Below are 21,631 nucleotides of genomic sequence, written 5' to 3' on the forward strand. Positions count from 1 at the left end.
GATCTTTCAGTTTTCCTAAAAGCTAATTAGCAATTCCACAGGCTGCTTTGGAGAGAGTACAACAGTAGTACCTGTCTTCCCTTTTCCTTTCCATCGACAAAAACTGAAATTTCGGAAGGACAATTGAAATTATGGATGATTCTCAAAGCAGCGACATGGGGTTGCCAGTTAACTTTTTAAAATCACAGTAATGGATTTCTTGTGGAGCGTATCCTTTGGTTCTTCGTTTGGTTGTCATGAATGATCATGCTTTTCCATTGCAGTTCAGAAGCATTTTTCAATTTATCATGTGTGGAGAACTGATCATGCTGAAATATTATCACTTATATGGGAGAGTTACTAGTAAAGTTGCAAGGACAGCCAGGTTATGCTGATCTTTTAAAAGGAATATCTGGAGGCATTATCCTTTTGGCAAAAAAAGGTAGAGCTGGAAGGTGAGATGTAAGGAAGATGTTCACTGCAGACTGAACTGGAAACTCTGCTTGAAGTTAATGCACTGGATCCAAAGTGGTGATGGAAAGAACTGTCAAGTTGCAGCCAACGTATGGTGACCCTGTAGGGTTTTCAAAGCAAGGGATGAATAGTTGTGGTTTGCCATTACTTGCCTCTGCATAGCAACTAGGGATCTTCCTTGGTGGTCTCTCATCCAATCACTAATCAGGGGAGACTCTGCTTAGTTTCCCAGATCTGATAAGATCAGGCTAGCCTGAGTCATTCAGGTCAGGGCAGACTCAAAGTACCCCTCACAAAAGCAGAAGATGGTCCTCCTTCTACCATGGCTCACCTTGCATTTCTGTGCTGCATCCCACACTGTTCCTGAGAGGTTCTTAGCACTTGAGTCTGTAGAAGGTCTTGAATTGTCATCCTGTAGGATATCAGTTGTACATTAATTTAGGGAATTAAGGAAGGAATTGCAGGATGACCAGCTAAGAAAATCTTGTTATTAGGCCATATAGTTTCCTTGAACCAGTGGGACTTTCAGATCTTTATACTAGTTCCAGGTCAGGCTTCCTCAGTGGTCTGAGAACAACTAAGATCCTTACTTCAAGTGCAATCCTAACTAACCCTAGATTGTCTGGCACTCTACATAAGGCTAACTTCTGGCACTCTGCATAAGGCTAACTTCTGGCACTCTGCATAAGGCTAATTTCTGGCACTCCCCCTCATAATGGCCCCAAGTCACATGGGGGCACCCAGTTCATAACCCCCAAAAGGCTGGCACCCTAGGCAGTCACCTAGCTTGCCTAGTGGCAGGGCCAACCCTGCTAGCTAGAGCTACCTCCTTCAAAGTTCATGATCTCAAAAGAGTGTGACTCTCTTTACGGTTGCTTTGCTCTTCCCCTTGATTTTATCTCTGTTCTAGATCTGACTATCACAAGGGGCAAAGGGTTCCTTCTCTGTACAGCTCCTGGCACATGCAGCTGCCTTTTGGTTTCAGCATTCGATTTCAGCATTTCAATTTTTTTTTGTTTTTTAAAAATGATTTGTGTCGCATCCATGGTGTACAAGACACTCTACAGCAAGATGAGTCATAGCCTTTCTGATCAGTACGGGGAGAGAATTCAGGCCGCCAAGGCAGGGCTATACCCAAGGTTTTTCAATTCTGCAGGTTTGGGGTTTCTTTTGTGGTTTGTTTGCTTTGGTGCCTTCTCAGTCGCAGGCATCTCTTTTTTTTAGCAGAAGCAGTCAAACAATGTGCTTGAGTAATGTTGGCGCTCTGTCTTGGATAATAAACATAAAGATCCTTCATTCTGTTTCCCAGAGCTCATAAATGATCAATCGCGCGTACTGTTTTCCTTGTGACGTCTTGAAGGGAGGGGGAGAAGGGAACTTTGAGCAGTGTGACTGGCTTGAAATCGGCACCTTGCCACACCCCCCCTCTACCTTGCCGATGCACGGAGCCCTGGCTCGACGGCGGCGGTGTGTGCGAAGGGTGGGGGTGGGGGAAGAAGCAAGCCTGCCTGGGAATCGGCAGCAGCTGCTTTGTTCACCAGCTCGTAACAAAGGCGAGGTTGATCCCCCAATATCCTATTAGCCGCCAAAGAGTTTGCTGTCCGATTCTGGCTCCAGAATGACAACAGAGCTGGGGCTCATTTGAGGGGTTGCGGGAGGCACCTCGGGACCGGAGCAGCCGGGGAGGGGGAAAGAGGAAGTCTCGCCGGTCGCCTTGCAGATTGGAATTCTCTTATCTCGGGACACGCCTTAGGCTAAAACCTTATCGAGCCAGCAGTTTATGGGATTGTTATTTCTGGGGGAATGACTTTCACGGTCCAGGATTTCCTGCCCCAAACATCTTGAGTGTTCTCGCGAAGGCTGGCGCTTCCAGCGATGCAAAAACCCACGCTCTGCTTGTTAAAAAAAAAAAAAAAAAAGCCCAGAAGGCTGACATTTCGAATAACTTGCGTCTCAGCCTGGCAAGCAATAAATGCTACAGAAATTATTTCACATCTGATATGTGTATGTTCGTTGGGGAGGGAGTGCGTGTCGGCTGCTTTGCCCTCGTTCTCGAAGACTTTCCAAGGCATTGGCTAGTTCTGCCCGCCCCGCCCCCTTGAACCGAGAGCCACTCTTCCTTCTGGCTGGCCCGTCTGCTGGAAAAGCACCAGAGAATGACGCTCGGCCCGGCGAACCCACCTAGAGGGGCCCCCCTGACGCTAGCACGTCCTCTCTCGGGCAGCCGTCACTGCAGCCTGGAGCGGAGCTCTGCTGCAGAATTAGAGTGTCGCTGAGTCGCCGGCAAGTGGCCCGAGCCTACTGTAAGGAAGGGAAGGGGGGCGGCAAAGGGGGCGCGGGCAATTAGCGCCCTGGCGGGAAGCGAGCGAAAAGCCGGCTGCTGCTGCTGCTGCCCCCTCTGCAGTGGCGTCGGGCGGCCAAGGGCTCTTTCTCGCTGGCCGGAAAACTTCCCAGGGTTTCGTGTGGCTCCTGGCCGGGAGGGTGTCGGACCCGGTCTGGAGAAAAGCCGGTGGCGCTTGGGGACGCCGCCAAAGGCAGAAGAGCCGAGAGGCGTCGGGGAAGGGATTCTTCGATTACGTAGGACTAGGGGAAGAAAGAAGTCGGCTTTCCTGCGGGGCGGCGGGCACATGGCTTGCATTCCTAATGTAGCAGCTACTTTGACAAAGCCCGGCTCGGCGGCAGAAACGGCAGCTTCCCGCGCGATCCTCAGCGGGCTTCCTCAGAAGTAAGCCCCGGAGGTTTGAATGGGACTGCCACCCCTGGGAAGCGCGCGCGGCTGGCTGCGCTGGTCCTTCGCTTAAGGGCGAGGGGCCGCTTTGTTATGGGGCTCGGGCAGCGGCGGTGAATGGGATCATGGGAGCCCCCCACCCGAGCAGGTCGCGGCGGTCCTCTCTGAGGAAGCAGCAGGGGAAAGCATCCTTTCTGAAGGGCCTTTTCCACCCAGGAGCGAGGCAGGAGGCGGCATTTGCAGAGAGAGAAAGTTTGCTTGACTTGTGACGGATTAATCTCCCTCCTTTCTTTCGGGAAGAGAGGAACTGCATCAGAGCCGCCCCTGATGAATATGTGTTTGAGAAGGAAGAAAAAGCAATACTCGTTTCTAAAGGACAGCATGGCCAAATCATTGGAAGTTTTGCATTTCCTCTTAAAAACTGATCTAGCCCAGCTGACCACAAACTCTCTTTTGACTAAGCTTTCCCTACTGTCTAAAATGCTGCAAAAGAAGAGGCTTTAATTTATACTTGGGGGGTGGGGATTTCTCAGAGGGGGAACCGTTGCCTTCATTTTGAAATAAGTTGTTTTAATGTAGCTGATTAGTTTGGTAAATTGCAAACAAGCAAAGGAGCAGGTTGCATGAAGGAGTGGACGCCTGGCTAGAAAACCTTCTGGAAAATCTGTCCTTGGCGCCTGGAGATTCTCACAGATGTGGAATACAATACTTTTTTTGCAATAGCCCTTGATGCTCTCTGATGCTGCAGTTGTGTTGGAACCGTATCTATGAATACTGGAACAGATAAAGCTTTCAGACAAGGGAAGGACTGAAAGAACTGTGAACATGATGCATGTGAATAATTTTCCATTCAGGAGGCATTCATGGATATGGTGAGTAAGTCCTGTACACTTCAGGATGGAAGATGTTCTTATTGTAGGGTGACAACTGTGAGGGGACTCATAGTGTAGCACAAAGCGATCTAAGGGTTCAAGTGAAAACCATGACCAAGCCATGCGTAACACAGAAATCCCACATTGGGGTCACCATGCAAGTGTTACAACCACACACCAAAGAAGAACCAGAAAGGGAAACTATATTTTATCATATCATGTACAAAGAAAGAAAGAAACCCCTGAATATATAATGTTCCTATTGTCTTGTTGGATTTGGTCTACGTTAGAGAATATGTAACCTTAATTTTTTTTTAACTCCTTCAAATTTATTGTGAAGTTCAGTGTTTTTCCAGGCAAGTCTGTTCCCGCTTCATTTTTTTTTGGGGGGGGGGGAGGGCTATTTCTTCACAAGAGCTGTTTTTCCTGGTCCTCCTAGTAAACAGTTGGCTGTCTCTCCTCCTTCCCTCCCCCTTCCTCCTGCCCCACCCCCTTCTGCTGAGATCTGCACCAGCATAAGAATGATTCTTTCTCTAAGACCTGAACAGCGAGGGGGCCTTTTCTTTTGTCTGTGATGCCACTGAAATATTACCAAAGTAATAGACAGTATTGGCTGTGTAATTTATATGTATATCTGGGGGGGGGGGGGGGAGAGAGAGCGAGAGAGCTCTGTTATACAGTCCTGGCAATAAATACCAATAAAGCCCCTCTTATATTGTTATATAATAAATTACTTTGCTTTGTATGGTTGTTAAAACAGTACGCTCTAGATAACTGAGTAAATTAGCTTGCTCATAATACGGTTTTCTGAAGGCAAATCTCTGAAAATCCTAGTCATTCTTTAAAAAAAGAAGTCAGTGAATCTTGGCATACCTATGCACTGTCATGGATGGCAACATTCCATGTTATATCTTTTGAAATTGGTGCAGAGAGACAGCTCTGGCTGGCTTTAACACATCCATTACTAAGATTATAATGGAGTAAGAGAAGGTTATTCATGTGACTCAATTAATGTGGTGCTTTGGTTAAAAGCTTTATGAATTGATGCTTCTGGCCTTGCTCTGCTCTGAAGCAACACATTAAAGGCATCTTGGGGGCAGCAGCATCAAGTTGGAACCCCGTATCTTAATTCCAGAAATCCAAAATGTCCTTTCTTCTTCTGTGAATATTTCCTCCTAATGGCATTTTTTGTATAGATTCCAGTTTTCATCTAAAAGAGAGAAGTCATAGAAATAACCACTTTTCAAAGTCAATTTTTCCTATTTGAGACTCCCCCCCCCCTTGCCAGTATTCTATCTAACTTTCTGCTTACGAAGATAAAGTTTGGGGATTAATGTGCCTTTGAAATGGGGTGCGTGTTTGCATGGGGCTCACTATCAGCTACAGCATGAATTTGGCAATTGTTGCTCTCTTATTAGACCTTTATGCATCATGCAGAAGGCCACTCCCTCTCTCCACCCCATTGACCTAGTCTGGGACAAAGACCCACCCACCGCCACCCGAGGCTTTGTGATGGCTGTACTGGCTTGACAGGAGCACAGATCTCCAGCTTTACTGCCGGGAGCTGAGTGACCACAGCTGGCCCGACCATGAGCAGATGCAGAACAGCTGCTTCAGGCAACTGTGCCCAGAAGGACCAACATTTTCCTTCTTCCTATTTTCATCTCTTTGTGTTATTTTAAAAAAAAAGGAGCTCCAGGGCAGAACTGGGTGGGGATGGCCTATTAATTGTTCTCCAAATGTGCCAGAATGGCTATAGTGTGCATTGTTTACAGCATGTGCATTCTGTCCTCACTTGGATGGACTGAAAATAAAGCTCCATCTCCCAACAGGTTATGTAAATTAGCCTCAAGGATCTAGCCTACTGAGCGAGGCAGGACTGTTCCCAGAAGCCCCCTTCAGGCACAGAAATGTGCAACAGCAACCCTTTCAACCGGCAGGCAGTCCGAGACATGAAACTATTCAAATACTGTCCATTGTTGTTGTAAGGCAAAATAGCACCAGAAGCAAGCAATTTGCAACAGAGAAGGAGTGACAGCAGGCCCATAGCTACAGGGGGGCATGTGGGGACCCTACCCCGTGACTTCCCACCAGCCCCCCTGACTAGACCTTCCCCAAGCCCCTGGACCCATGGCCTTCCCCCTGCTGCTGCTGCCGCCACTGCTTGAGCAACCACTCCATCCTATGCAAAATGTCAGGAAGGTGTGTCTTACATCAACTGGATTCATGAAGAGAGACATGAAACTATTCAAATACTGTCCATTGTTGTTGTAAGGCAAAATAGCACCAGAAGCAAGCAATTCGCAACAGAGAAGGAGTGGCAGCAGGCCCATAGCTACAGGGGGGCATGTGGGGACCCTACCCCGTGACTTCCCACCAGCCCCCCTGACTAGACCTTCCCCAAGCCCCTGGACCCATGGCCTTCCCCCTGCCGCTGCTGCCGCCACTGCTTGAGCAACCACTCCATTTAAAGGGCCTGCCAAGCAGCTGATCAGCAGACCCTTTAAATTGTGCCAGAGGCCAGCGACTGGACTGGAGGGAAGCAGGGACAGAGGGAGGGCCAGGTCAGGCATGCTCCCTCCTTTCCGTGGTAGGCCCTAGAGTGGGACTGCACTCTCTGCCTTTCCCAGCGCACCCTGGGATGGTAGCCACTTCCTCCTGGGGGTGGGCTGGCTAGAGGAAGACTGCTACCAACAGGCAGGCTGATGCAGGGAGCGGAATCAATGGAACAGGGGAGGCCGCATGCTCCTTCTTGCCAGCTGCCACTGTCGTGTGTGTCCCTTCCTCCCTCTTGCTTTGTGTGCATGAATGTGTGCCTACCACTCTCTTGCTCCCAGCCTGTGCAGCAAGAAGCTGGTTTGCACAGTGATGATGCCGGATTGCAGCTCTGCCCAGGCAACTAGTGATCCCCACCGCCACAACCACCGTCCTTTCCCCCTCCCTTTATGTCACTTTTGGCATGGCTTTCCCTTCACCACCCCTTTCCTAACCCCACCCCATTTGTATCTGTTCATTGAGGCTCTCTGCCTTCTCCTCTTGATTTCTTCTTTGGGTTCGTTGAGTGGATCTCATTTCTTTTGGGTAACTGCTGGCTTCGCCTGGACTTTGCCATCAGTGGCCGTGAGACCCACGGTGCCCCAATGGAGGGGGAGAAGCAGTTTAATTAACTTAAATAGTGCCCCGTGAGAAATTTAAATGCCCCTCCAACATTTGAAATCCTGGCTATGGGGCTGAGTGGCAGGGAAGCCATGCTTAACCCTTTCCCCATCTCCACAGCCCCCCTTCTAAATCTGCCTTGGTTGCTTCCTGTCCCCTGTGGAGTTCCAGATGTGTAACTGCATGGGGGAGGGTTGTTATCCCATTTATTGATATCTAACTTATTCAGACCTGGTGGGCGGGGTGGTGGTGGTGGTGGCAGATGCAGCTTGACTCAGGTGCATCACATAAACATTAAATAAATCTGATCAGTGCACAAACTTTTCTCTGTTTTCATTTGTGAAATGCTGGAATGTGTGCTCTAGGTTCCGCTTTATGTCCTGTGACTCCACATTTCTCAAGATAGATTCATGACTGGTTCAAAAGCACACATGTCCCTGCCTTATATGAAGTCAGGCCATTGGCCTGTCAAGGTCAGTACTGTTTACTCTGACTGGCAGCAGCTTTCCAGGGTCTCAGACAAAGGTCTTTCACCTGATGGACTACCTGAACCTTTAAATGGAAGGTGTTAGGGACTGAACCTGGAGCTTTCTGCATGCAAAGCAGACAAGACACAGGTCCTCCCTCAAAAGAGTTTCATGTGTGAAATGCCCCCCAAAACTGTAAAGATATTTTATAAATTAAGAGTTAAATGCCATAGAACAGAGTGGTTTCAGTATCTATTCAGTTGAAGGAACAAGAGATGGTTGGTAAAGAGGCTATAAAGATGTCCTTTGCCAAGAAGCAACAGTTTCTAGTTGCAACTGGTTTTACTGTCATAAAAACCCTAAGCATGGAATGTATATGAATGTGCGAAAAAAATATTTAGTTTATTTTATATATCCAACAGTATCTTTTAAAAAATCTTATCTAACTGATTTCATTATGCAATTTTCTTTTCCATTACACATGCTAACTTTTAATGCCAAGTCAAATAAAGATAAGAATGCTGTTTAATTATATGTTCTACCTTTAGACAAACAAGTACAACTCTTTCTCCAGTTTTTAGCACAGAAGACCGGGTGACAGTGTTTGGTGCAGTTCAAACAGAGCAATGAAATAGAATGTTCCATATGCCCTACACATCTTTTAAGGAAAATAATATTTTAAGAATCATCTAGCATTGAACCTAGTATGTCAGGAGCTCTAGAGCTTGAACCAGGAACTTCACAGTGTGAGTTTTGAGATGTAGCCTGGGATTGTGGGGCTGAGGTCTCACAGCACTCATGGGAACAGGGATAGTAAACAGTTGGTGTGATAGTACTGTGCCTCTGGGTTGAAGGCTGGTATGAATGCTAGAAGCAGCCCTTCCTTTCTTGAGTAGTATCTTCTGTCTGCTGGAGTCTTAGCTTTAGCAGCCAACATTGGAGATTTAGGGTGGGAGAAAACATGCATTCCAGGATTGGATTTGGGTACAGCTTCCAACAGTCTAAGCTTGGGCCTGACTAAGTGTTAGAATGTGCTGACTAATGAAAGTCAGCAGTGGAATGGATATTGAAATTGCATCTAGACAATGTAGAGGTTCCATTGCTTTGCCAAATCACAGAAGTGGTGTTCAACTGATATGGGACTGGGTTGTTCATTGCCTGTAGGCAAGTTTCTGCCATCTCCAGTTAGAGGATCTCTGGTAGCAGGTGTTGGAAAAGACCTTTTAATGCCTCAGGAATCCACCTAGATTTAGTTCTCCCCTGCATGTTTCTTCCTAACGGGGACCAAGAAACTGAAAGTTAGTCGGTAAGATCACAAATGTTAATTGATGACATAGAGGTAAAATCTGTTAAGCATTGTAAAGCTAAGCAATGATCAGCGCTAATTGCAATGCTTAGCTGGAGAAGACAAATTAATAAAAAATAGAAAATGGGGGTGTTACCTCTAGACTAAGAGGGGAGGATATGAGGATAATTTACAATTGATGTTAAACTAATTAGAACGTGAGTCAGCAATGAGTCAGACTAAGGGAGAAATCCTGTAATTCACAAATATATAGTATTCAAGACATTGGACTTGAAAGGTCTTGTTTACTGTATTTTTAAAAGAAGAATTCAAGGAAGTTTGAATGAATCGCCTAGACAATAGAAAAAAAGGCTTAGAGTTCAATAATTCTATTTACTTGCTTCTAGAATCTTTGGCTGCCAGTGCCACCTGTGTGAAAGATGACCATAGTACAGAATTCCTATATGGCTAGCAGTTGTATGTAATGGAGGTATAGATTTTTCTTAGATTAGCTTGGCAAAGGTGAATGACAAAGCAAGTATTTCCCCAAATCCCGCCCCCCATATCTATTAACACTATACAAACCTGGTGCTTCTTTTACTTATTCATCTTTTTAACTTATTCATCAGGTTTTTAAACAGACGCTAGATGGCCATCTGACAGCAATGAAGATCCTGTGAATTTTGGGGGAGGTTTGTGACTTTCCTGCATTGTGCAGGGGGTTGGACTAGATGACCCTGGGGTCCCTTCCAACTGTGATTCTATCTCACCTGTGTCACAGTTGTAGATTTTATAGTTCATTTAAGGCCAGTTGTGCTTTTTTTATTATGTCATAAGTCAGATTTTAACTTGGATGCTGTTGTGACTATCCTAGGTTTCTGTATTGGGCAGCTGTAGATACAGAGGCAAAGGAACAGAGTTTGGACATGTTTGGACTTGTGCCAGATGGCTGGATCTCATTTTATAACAAGAAGGGTGCAAAGGTTTTGAAACTTTATAAAGGAGAGAGATAATTGTATTTATGTTGGATATATGATTGGTAACTCCTTTTTAACATGAGTATCAAAAAACCATACTATCATACCATAATTTGACTAAACATGATTGGGAGAGAAAACATGACCATCACTTTTAGGCTGAGTGGTAAGGAACATTTTAAGATGGACAAGCCGCCCTGAGCCTGCTTCGGTGGGGAGGGTGGGATACAAATAATTTTTTTTTTTAAAAAAAAAGTTGTGCAGGCAGATTAGGTTGGTAATGCGGGTCTTACAATGTCATGTGATTTCTCTAGGTGAAGTGTTGCTCAAACTGACAAAATAACTCAGACACAGAGTTTCTAGGAGGAATTGCTATGTGTGGTTTATTTGTCCTGGCTACCTGGCTACAGCAGACCTATTGAGCAACTTGGTTGGGGGGGAATGCATATGCCAAAATCCAGGGGGGAAATATTAAAGGTGGAACCAGTAATGTATGATTGACAATGTTATAGGCAAATGTGGAGTAACATGTATTCAGCCTTAGTAGGGTTGCCAGGTCCAATGCAAGAAATATCTGGGAACTTTGGGGGTGGAGCCAGGAGCAAAGGTGTGACAAGCATGATTGAACTCCAAATGGAGTTCTGGCTATCACGTTTAAAGGGACCGCACACTTCTTACACGCCTTCGCTCCATTTGGAAATAATGAAGGATAGGAGCACCTTCTTTGAATCTCATAGAACTGGACCCCCCCTGATCCAATCTTTTTGAAACTTGTGGGGGGGAAGCTTTGAGGAGAGGCACTGGATGCTATGCTGAAGATCTGGTTCCTTTTCCTCAAAAAACAGCCCCTCCTGAGCCCCAGATAACCACAGATCAATTCTCCATTATACCCTATGAGAATCGGTCTCCATAAGGTATAATGGAGTGCCCAGCAGACACTCCCCCCTCATTTTCTGATGACCCTGAAGCGGGGGGAGGGCTTCTAAAGCGGGTGATTCCCTGCACCCAACTGGGGATTGGCAACTCTAGGGCTGCCAGCTCTGTGTTGGGAAATACCTAGAGATTTGAGGGGTGGAGCCTGAGGGTTTTGGGATAATACCACAAAGTCCACCTTCCAAAGTGGCCATTTTCTCCTGATGAACTGATACCTGGAGGCTGGCAGCCCTCTTAGGTTTGAAGTTGTTAGGCCATCCTGGTCTTGAAGGATCAGATTAAGCCACTGCTGGGGAAATGGCAACTTTTGGTTCACTAAAGTATGGCAGAGGATCCTTCCTTGATCACAGCAGAGGAATGTAGATGTTCCTGCAAAGTTTTTTGGGGCTTAGAAGTGTAGCTGTTGACACTGGAATGTGGTCCTGGTGATGGTGTTTGGCATGAGTTGTCTCTGGGGCCTTTACATGGCTTAGCAGTAATAAGGAAAGGAAAGGTCCCCTGTGCAAGCACCAGTCGTTTCTGACTCTGGGGTGACGTTGCTTTCACATTTTCACAGCAGACTTTTTACGGGATGGTTTGCCATTGCCTTCCCTAGTCATCTACACTTTCCCCCCAGCAAACTGGGTACTCATTTTACCAACCTCAGACGGATGGAAGGCTGAGTCAACCTTGAGTCCGACTACCGGAAAACCCAGCTTCCACTGGGGATCGAACTCAGGTTGTGAGCAGAGCTTAGGACTGCAGTACTCTGCCACAGGGCTCCTAGAGCAGCAATAAACAAGCCCCTTGAACTAGAATACATAGAATTAAGCCAGCAGATGGCTTTACTGTGATTATTCCATTTCCATTGATCTCCCCCCCCCCCCCCACAAAGTGCTGAATAAAGTATTCCAAATACACTGAAGTAAAGAAGGCATGAATTCAAAGAATTAGCCTGCCCACCAGTAGCAATTTTAACACAACCTTGTCCTAGAATTCAAATAGTTATGCAGAAGGATGGCCTACTAAGAACGATTCTTGAGACAAAAATTTCAGGACATTCAAAAAAGTCCACAGAGTGAAAACAGAAGCACAACTTTGTGCTTGCAAGAATACATGCTGCAAGATAAAAAAAAAATGAGTTCAGCAACTCCTCTAAGACCAACAAGCTCTTATTCTGTGTATAGCTTTTTCAGATACACTGAAACAGAAGTCACCAACCATTACATATGGATAGAGGGTGAGGAGGGTGTTGCTAGGAATGGCTAATTAGAATCAAGATACATAAGTAACTGAGCAATAAATAGAGCTAAGAATAAAACTTAGTTGATCTTAAAGGTGCCAGACTCATACTTTGTTCTGCTTATTCAGACCAATACGGCTACCCACCTGAATCTATGTTGCAAGATAGTTCATGGCATTAATACTACCTTTAGTGTTATATTTAGTATGTTTTCCCCTTGTAATGGTGATATTTGTACAGACTTCCCCTTCGTGAGAACCAAAGGAAAAGAAAGTCCCAGGAGTCAATTCACTTTCAAGCTTGCTGATTGGATGTGTGTGCTGGTTTGGGGTGGAGCTTGCAAGATAGCTATTTAGGTTTGAGTGTGCAGGTTTGTTTCTGTTACAGACAATCAAGAGTGGCTTAAGATGTGTGCAAGCAGTCTTTCCAAAGCAAGATGTGATTGGAACAGGGAAAACAACATGTGATGTGGACAAGGAAAACAGCCAAAAATCTTACTGAGCATACTGCAGCCCTTGGCTGTTTGAATTCTGGCTATATTGATTGATGTCTAAAATTATTTTCCAAAAGGCTTTTTTCTCCATATAGAAATATACTTGAGGAGCAGTACTAGGCAGGACTGCTTGAAAGTTGATTCAGTTTTATTCAACGAGGCTTACACCCAGTAATGAATTGCACTTTTAGAGACCCAAGACCCAACCGCTGCAGCACGGTTTACTTCAGAATTGCTTTTTTAAAAAGTTGGTCAGTCTTGTCGCTGAATCTGAGACACAGTCCTGGGAAACTTCAACTCTTTTCGCCTTAAATCAGAAATGTGTGCTTGAACAGAAGATAGCTCCAGTTGTCTTGCAGTTTTTATTTACAGGTTATCTCATGAAAATTTTACATGTGGAGTCTGAAAATATTAAAACATTAAGAGAAACTTGAGAGTTCTTTACTTACTCTCCAGTGATTAGTCTGCCCTCAATATGTCTATAGGAGTTTCCTTTGGTAGGTTGCAGGGCCAGAGGCTGAATACAAAAGGGCATTTTCTTGTGATGCTCTTGCTGAATGCAGAATCTGAATTTAAAGTGCACCGTACTACCAGACCATTTCCAGGGAGTAATTAACAGGAGGTCTTTATTTACGTTCTTAAAGGTAAAAGAACCCCAAATTATAAACTGGAAACTAGGAAACAACTGGGGAATCTCACAGATCTGTGTACTCAGTCTTCTTCAAACCAACAATCTGGACCAAAGCAAAAAAGTTGATTCTTGTTTTTGCAAGTTGCAATTCTCCATCTTCCAGAGAGAAAGCAATGTCACCAAATGAGAATTGTAACATTGCAATCTATACCTCTTCCAGCAAGCCCTTGGAGAGTACAAATTGGTGACTTGTATTGTGTGACTCACCTGCCAATCTCTGATGACAAATGTATATCATAACCTCAGACAATTATTGTGGGGGAAAGGAGTGTATCTTGGTAGATACACAAACTTCATGTCCAGTTCTGCTGCCATAATGTTGCAGTTCCTAGTCTCTTGCTAAGGTTTGGTCTGCATCAGTTTATTGTCATGGAATCTGTGAAAGTTCTGACATCTCTGCTCAGGCCCACCAGTTTTTAATGAAATGATAAATTTATTTAAGCACTAAGGTAATTCACTGTCCAGCTAGTTTCTGTTCTGCTTAGAAACCTGCCTGCTTATCTGGACTGGTCCTTGGAGAAGGGAAGTCCATTGAAGGCACAATCAAACCTTACAGTGGACAACGTACTATTCATAGAGTCTGCCCTGGATTTTGTCATGTCAGAAACAATTAATTGAATTCTACAGAAAATCCCATATCATGCTTCTAGCATGGCTCAATTGTTGATAGATCTTGGGTTGATAGTGAGTGATAAACTGGTGATTTCACAACGAACACAAACATTAAGATGGTGTTAGGTATTGGTAGGAACAGTTGTTTGTAAATATGTTTGGCAGCCTTTGCATTCCAGCTTTTCCCTTGCCTAACATCTTAGATCTCAGTTGCTTTGTCCCCTCCACCGTAAAAATTTTAACCTGGCAAGAGTATTCATTTCTACTTATTCCCATTTCCATTTTGTTCCCTTCTATCTTGTAATGCCCATTATTCCTTTTCTGTCTTGTTTAAAATGGGATAGTCCAGCAAATTTATTCTGCCTGTGTGCATTTTTGGCTAGGGGCAGATGGCAGTTCAGGCTATGGTTGCCAGCAGTGGATTGGGAAACACTTGGAGAAGTTTGAAGGTGGACTGTTGGAAGGGTGGGGTTTGGGGAGGGGAGTGACCTCAGTAGGGTGCAATGCCATAGAGTTCCCCACCTCCAAAGTAGCCATTTCTCCCCCAGGGAAACTGATCTCTGTTATCTGGATATAAGTTGTAATAGCAGGAGATTACCAGGCCCACCTGGAGGTTGGCAGCCCTAAGTTCAGACCCAGTCAGCAATGTTGATTATTGTCATTGGCTCACATTGCCTCTGGTGACAGTGGAGGGCAGGAGGCAACTGCTGAGCTGACACCAGTCATTGCTGAAAGACCTGAGCCTTCTGCAGGGCTAGAGGAGCTGTGTTTATTCAGGACAGTGGCCTATCAAGAATTTTCCCAGCAAGTTAAATGGCCAGTCCACCCCTGCATCTAGTGAAGGTTCTCTTTTCAAAATAGTTTGAAAAAGCTACTACACTCAGGGCTTGCAGCAACAGGTGACAAGTTCAGCTTCATGTTTTCTATGCAGTCCCAAATGGGACTGCCTGAGGGCAGGCCTGCTACAGAGAAGTTTTCCAACAGCTTTCCGACGCGGGGATTCAGGGGTTGGCCCTACAATGGCACTCCTCTTTCCTTGATGGTCGGGGACAAAGGATGGCGATTGGGGGTGAGTTGTCCCGGAGGCACACGCTTGACTGCGGGGTGCCTCGGGGCAGTTCTTTCCCCGATTTTGTTTAACATCTACATGCGTCCCCTTGCCCAGATTGTTCGGAGGTATGGGCTGGGTTGCCACCAGTACGCTGATGACACCCAGCTCTATCTACTCATGGATGGCCGGCCTGACTGTGTCCCAGAAAACCTGGACCTAGTATTACAAGCCGTGGCTAGATGGCTCAGGCTGAGTAGGTTGAAACTAAATCCAGCGAAGACAGAGGTCCTTTGCTTGGGTCGCCGTGGCCCGGGAAGGGAAATTCCCCTACCAGCTTTTGACGGTGTGCCACTGATAATGGCGCACAGGGTCAAGAGCTTGGGGGTACTATTGGAGCCTGCCTTAACTATGGAGGCCCAAATAGCAGCCACTGCTAAGTCCGCATTTTTTCATCTTAGGCAGGCAAGGTAGTTGGCTCCTTTCCTGGAGCAGGACGATCTGGCAACAGTGATCCATGCAACGGTCACCTCAAGGTTGGATTACTGTAATGCCCTCTACATGGAGCTGCCCCTGTGCTGAACCTGGAAGTTGCAGCTAGTGCAGAACGCAGCCGCTCGGCTGTTATTAGGGCTCCCTAGACGGGAGCACATTCAGCCGGGGCTCCGGGGACTGCACTGGCTGCCAATAATATACCGAGTGCGGTACAAGGTGCTGGTTATTACCTTTAAAGCCCTATATGGCCTAGGACCTCCCTACCTTAGGGACCGTCTCTTCCCATATGCTCCCCAGAGAGTGCTGCGATCCGGCTCTCGAAATCTGCTTGTAATCCCCGGGCCAAAGGAGGCCCGGTTGAAGTCAACTAGGGACAGGGCCTTCTCAATCACAGTCCCTTGCTGGTGGAACCAGCTAACGGAAGAGGTCAGGGCCCTGCGGGACTTTGGATAGTTCCACAGGGCCTGTAAGACAGTCCTCTTCCGGTTGGCTTATAACTGACCGGCATTGAAATATTCTGAAGGAAGACAATAAGATAGCAACTGACATTGACTGATACATTGATATACTGGTTGCTTTTAATTATGTAAATTATTATTGTATTTTAAATTTTTAAACCCTATTGTTAGAATTATTGTGTTGTGAGCCGCCCTGAGCCCGCCTTGGTGGGGTAGGGCGGGATATAAATCAAATAAAATGAAATGAAAATTTAATGGCTAAGTGCTCCCCCCTCCCCTCGGCAACGGACTGTGGCTGATTCCCCTCTTTCACCAAAATGATCAAGTGATGAAGGGGGAGGGGGACGCATTCTTCCCTCAGTCCTTTTTCTGCTGCTGTGGAAGAAGGACGCTTAACAGCCTCATTGTTACCTCAGACATGTAGAACGTTTTTGCCTCTTCTATTTAGGCTACTTCAGCTTATCTTTTTCAACTCTAGCCACAGAAGATGGTCCTCTTCAAAAAGTGTCATGATTGTGGTACCAAAATGGCTCAAAACAATAAGCATAATCTATGCCTCGTACGTCTCGGCAAGGGACATAACATGGCCTCCTGTAGGGCCTGTGTCCTTTTAACCCCAAAGGTTCACCAGGAATGGGCGCAGTGCCTAAAAGCCATTCTTTGGGAACAGTTGGGGTTTCAAAAATGGATTCCTGCATGAATGGGTCAAAAATATGTCTACAGAATTGGCTCCTATCAATCACTTGAGGCCTCATCCAGAATCACCGTCCCAGTGCCTACATAGAAGACATTCAATGAACATTATTACAAGTAAGCATAACCATGTTTTACACAGCCACTCTTGCAATAGCATACAAGAGGAAAACCAGTCCACACAGAGTTTTGTATGTGGTGTCAAGCGTCACATTTATTTATTTATTTATTTATTTATTTACTTTGTTTATATGTTGCCTTTCTCTCCAATGACCCAGAATGTCTTATGTTGTTCTTCTCTCCTCCATTTTATTCTGGAATGTACCTATAGTTGGTAGTCATTTAACCTTGTTTGTAAATAATATTCTATCTCATTTAGAGTCCAAAGAGTTTATTCTCCATTTTATTTTCACAATAAACCTGTGTAGAAGGTTCAACTGAGAGGATTTTGGGTGGCCATGGATCCCCCACTGAGTTTCAGGCTGACTGTGAAACTGAACCCAGGTTGTAGTAGTTTGACACTCTAATCTTTACAGCCCTTGGCTATCCCATATAGCCCATCAGTAGGCAAACTTTTACATTGCAACCATGAGTTAATAAAGCCATACCTTTCTCTTTGCAAAGTAATGCTGGAGATTAGATGGAAGGCAAGTGAATACCTTTTCCCTCTTATATGTCTCCATATCTATATTTGTGGCGTAAACATGAGTCCAAAACACTGGTGTGGAGGGAAGGCAGTGGGGGGAGGATTAGACCGCTATGAAAGGGGTAACTGGCAGGCAAAAAGTTAAGGATTCCCTTCTATCTCTTCTGTGGTGCAAATCACCTACTTTTCAAAAGAGAATTTCTAGGACTATTTTACATACTTCTCTAGTATAATAGGGAGTTTTCCTTCCATAAGAGGAGGCAGTTCTTTTTGGGCAGGACTTTTTTGGTAGAAAAAGCCCAGCAGGAACTCATTTGAATATTAGGCCACACCCCTGATGCCAAGCCAGCCAGAACTGCGATCCTGTGTGTTCCTGCTCAAAAAAAAGCCCTGGGCAGGGGTCATATAAAGATGTAAAGGTACAAAATGAAACAATCAGAAGTTGTAGTGGAGCTCTGCTGCAGATCTGTCATTCATAATAGTGATAGAGTCCTTCATCAGAGTACTAAGGAGAGTGGAGAGGATTCTATTTGATTTTTGAGTGTGAGCCCCTGAGAGGGGGGAGATCTAGAGCTGCAGTGCCTGTGTTGTTCTTTAGGGGTAAGTATGCTGAGAAAACTGATCATTCAAGATTAATTGAGTGCATAGCCTTTTCTGTTGCTAGCATGTTGAGCTCAGCAATGCTTTTGTCATAATTTTAATTACTGACACTGATATTTATTGTTCAAGAGCTTCTCTTGATGCCAAAAGAGACTTTGATTATGTTACTAGGCCTAATTCCATGACACATTTGAGTCATCATCTGTCATTGGAGAAGGACATCATTGTCCTTCCCACTTCAAAGATAACAAGATGGAAAATTTTGTATTCGTTATTGTATTTCCCCAATATAGAACTGAGAAGCAGAAATGTGCATCTTGTATTGTAATGGATTTCTCTGCAATTTCCAAAGATTACTCCAAGCAATACACAAGCAAGGAACCAGCAAGAACTTGGAGGGGGCATCTCATTTAATCCTTCTGCACTATTTCCTCTTTCTTTTGCCTGGCAGGCCCTATAGCATGTCCTCTTTTCCTGCTTCCTTCTCCGCTTCTCACCAACCATACCGACCTACCTTTATCTGCTCCCATGTTTTTGCTTTCATTCCTTTCCTCTCCCTTGCAGGCTCTGCCCAGTTGTGCAGTGGCAGCCATCAAGTGCAGTTTTATGATGGCGGAGTAGCATGGAATTGTGGAGAAGAGCCTCATTTTTCCCTGTGTCCCTCTGCTCATGCTATTCCTCTATCTCTCATCCTGGCTACCCCCATATTCTTACCTTTCCCTGCTTCTTTCTCCCTTCCTGCTCACCAGCCAGCTTACCAGCTATCTGCCTTCCATCTTCAGCTTTTCCACCTTCCCTTCCTCTGGGAGCCTCTTCAAAGAAGAGCTCTGGCTGAATTAGATGGTGCTGGGCTGGCCCAGTTGTATGCTGGAGCACCTGCAAGAGAACCTCCCTATACTATTTTCTCTCATTCCCATATCCTCAGCTTTCTTTACTACCTTCTCTCCAGCCAACCACCAACCAACCACTTATCTGCCCCCTCATCTTCAGCTATTTTTATTATTTATTCACATCATTTTTACCCCACCTTTCTTCACAATGGGAACCCAAAGCAGTTAAGAACATAAGAACAGAAGAGAAGCCATGTTGGATCAGGCCAATGGCCCTTCCAGTCCAACACACTGTATCACACAGTGGCCAATATATGTGTGCGTGTACATATGTATGTGTATATATGTGTGTGTGTGTGTATATATATATGTATATACACACACATATATATACACACACACTCATATATATATATATATATATATATATATATATATATATATATATATATATATATATATATATATACATACATACACACACACACACACACTGTGGCTAATAGCCACTAATGGACCTCTGCTCCTATTTTTATCCAATCCCCTCTTGAAGCTGGCTATGCTTGTAGCCGCCGCCGCCTCCTGTGGCAGTGAATTCCATGTGTTAATCACCCCTTTGGGTGAAGAAGTACTTCCTTTTATCTGTTTTAACCTGACTGCTCAGCAATTTCATTGAATGCCCACGAGTTCTTGTATTGTGAGAAAGGGAGAAAAATACTTCTTTCTCTACTTTCTCCATCCCATGCATAATCTTGTAAACCTCTATCATGTCACCCAGCAGTCAACGTTTCTCCAAGCTAAAGAGCCCCAAGGTTTTAACCTTTCTTCATAGGGAAAGTGTTCCAAACCTTTAATCATTCTAGTTGCCCTTTTCTGCACTTTTTCCAATGCTATAATATGCTTTTTGAGTTGCGGTGACCAGAATTGTACACAGTATTCCAAATGAGACGGCACCATCGATTTATACAGGGGCATTATGATACTGGTTGATTTATTTTCAATTATTTTCCTAATAATTCCCAGGATGGCATTGGCCTTTTTATTGCAATTGCACACTGTTGACATTTTCAGTGAGTTATCTACCATGACCCCCAAGATCTCTCTCTTGGTCAGTCTCTGCCAGTTCACACCCCATCCCCATCAACTTGTATTTGTAGCTGGGATTCTTGGTCCCAATGTGCATTACTTTGCACTTGGCCACATTGAATCTCATCTGCCACGTTAACGCCCACTCACCCAGGCTCAATAGATCCCTTTGGAGTGCCTCACAATCCTCTCTGGTTTTCACCACCCTGAGTTTACATCATTTTCCTCTCCTCCATTTTATCCTGGCAACAATTCTGTGAGGTAGGCTATTCTAAGACTGTGTAACTGACCCAAAATTACCCAGTGAGCTTCCATGGAAGAATGGGGATACAAAACTGGGTTTCCTGGATCCTGAAACTCTAACACCACACTGGCTTTCATAGGGTATTGAACAATAGCAAGCAGCCATGCCTGGTTGAATCATGGAAACTCAATGTAGCAAGTCTCTTGGTGATTGTTGCCAGGCCTGGTTCCAATGAGTCCTCCCTCAAGGTTGCCAACCTCCAGATGGAGACAAAGATCTCCAGCTCTTACAATTGATCTCCAGACAACTAAGATCAGTTCCTCTGGAGAAAATGGCTGCTTTGCAGGGTGGACTCTGGCATTATGCCCTGTTGAGGTCCCTCCCCTTCCTAAAGCCCACCCTTCCCAGGATAAAATCTCCAGGTATTTCCCAACCCAGATCTGGCAACCCTAGTCGAAGACCAAAACAGCCCTAGAAAGGGTCCTCCCCCTGCCTTTTATTGACAGAAACCAAGGCTTGATCACTGACAGTACTTTTGTGTTATCTTAGCAACAGCCATTGCAGGTATTCAGTTCTTTAAGCTGTAGGCACTCCTATCAGTTTGGGTGGTTAAACCCCCTCCCCAATGTTTTGTGCTGTTTTTAGATTTCAGATTTTTTTTCCTGCAAAGCTGGGGCTGTTCTCAGGTTTGTAGAAAGTTCTGTCTTGTCTATCCATGGTTCTAGTCTTCAGACTTAAGTATCGACAGATGGAGCTGTGCTGAGAATTAGATATATAGATAGGGAAGGTTATTATTAAGACTGTGACTGTAAGATTGCTTAATGGTCTTCTGTATGTTCATGCTGAAGATTTTTTAATGTCTTTGTATTTTTGCAGATTATGTTGACATTGTCAACAGTCCACATTTTGCTTGCTTAGTCTTGGATGTGGATATAAATTTAACTAGAAGTAGCAAGTAAATGAACACTGGTGGAGTTAGTTGACTCATAGAATCCAATGTTTTATATTTCTAATAGCATATGAGATACAACTTATTTCCTCTGTTGAAAGCAAAATAATATATCTGCTCTTCATCAAGAATGTTATCAGTACAAAGCTCCTATAAAGATTGAGGTTTTTAAAGAAAGTTTATATGTTGCTTCTCCAGAGACCTACTCAAAACCACCATTAAAAGATACAATAAAATCATAAAAACAGATGTACAATTATCAATATTAGAGCAACCACAAGGCATAGAATGACTCTCAGGCTAGAAGCAGACTATTAAAAACACCTAGAAACAACAGAACTCTTCAGTTAAAAGACAGGGTCAAGAGAAATGTTCTTGCTACCATCTAAATATAGAGCTGGATTAAAACATGTTGAAGCGTATTATTCTAATACACTCAAATTTAATTTGTTTGTTTATAGGCCCCTCATAATCTGAGGGTATATGCAGTAGCTACCTTAGCTTATGCATCAATCCAGTTCTGCCTCAAGGTTAATAAAAGTAGATGCCAGGTGAGCCTCAAGAGGAGGTACATTCCAAAGCAAAAAAATCCCTGCTGAAAAAGTCCTGAATCTGGTTACTTTGCAGGTAGGGGCAGAGAGAGCAAGGGTTGGAGAGAGACCTTTGACCTGTAGGCTGGGCAGTAGGGTAGAA

At 44.7% G+C, this 21,631-nt stretch overlaps 1 protein-coding gene across 3 annotated transcripts in view; it reads left to right on the top strand.

Moving 5' to 3' along the window:
- Window positions 1–21,631, top strand: part of PDE4D (phosphodiesterase 4D) — a 596,108-nt gene that overhangs the window by 192,139 nt on the left and 382,338 nt on the right. The window contains exon 1 of one of the 3 annotated variants that reach the window (XM_060235957.1): window positions 2,619–4,053. The exons of the other annotated variants lie outside the window; for them this stretch is intronic. Coding sequence (XP_060091940.1) covers window positions 4,007–4,053 — 47 coding nt within the window. The 5' untranslated portion in view covers window positions 2,619–4,006. Of the gene's footprint in view, window positions 1–2,618; window positions 4,054–21,631 lie in introns of those variants that run through there. 3 annotated transcript variants of the gene reach the window in all.

Source organism: Heteronotia binoei, chromosome 4 (genome assembly GCF_032191835.1).
Source record: "Heteronotia binoei isolate CCM8104 ecotype False Entrance Well chromosome 4, APGP_CSIRO_Hbin_v1, whole genome shotgun sequence".
Classification (NCBI taxonomy): domain Eukaryota; kingdom Metazoa; phylum Chordata; class Lepidosauria; order Squamata; family Gekkonidae; genus Heteronotia; species Heteronotia binoei.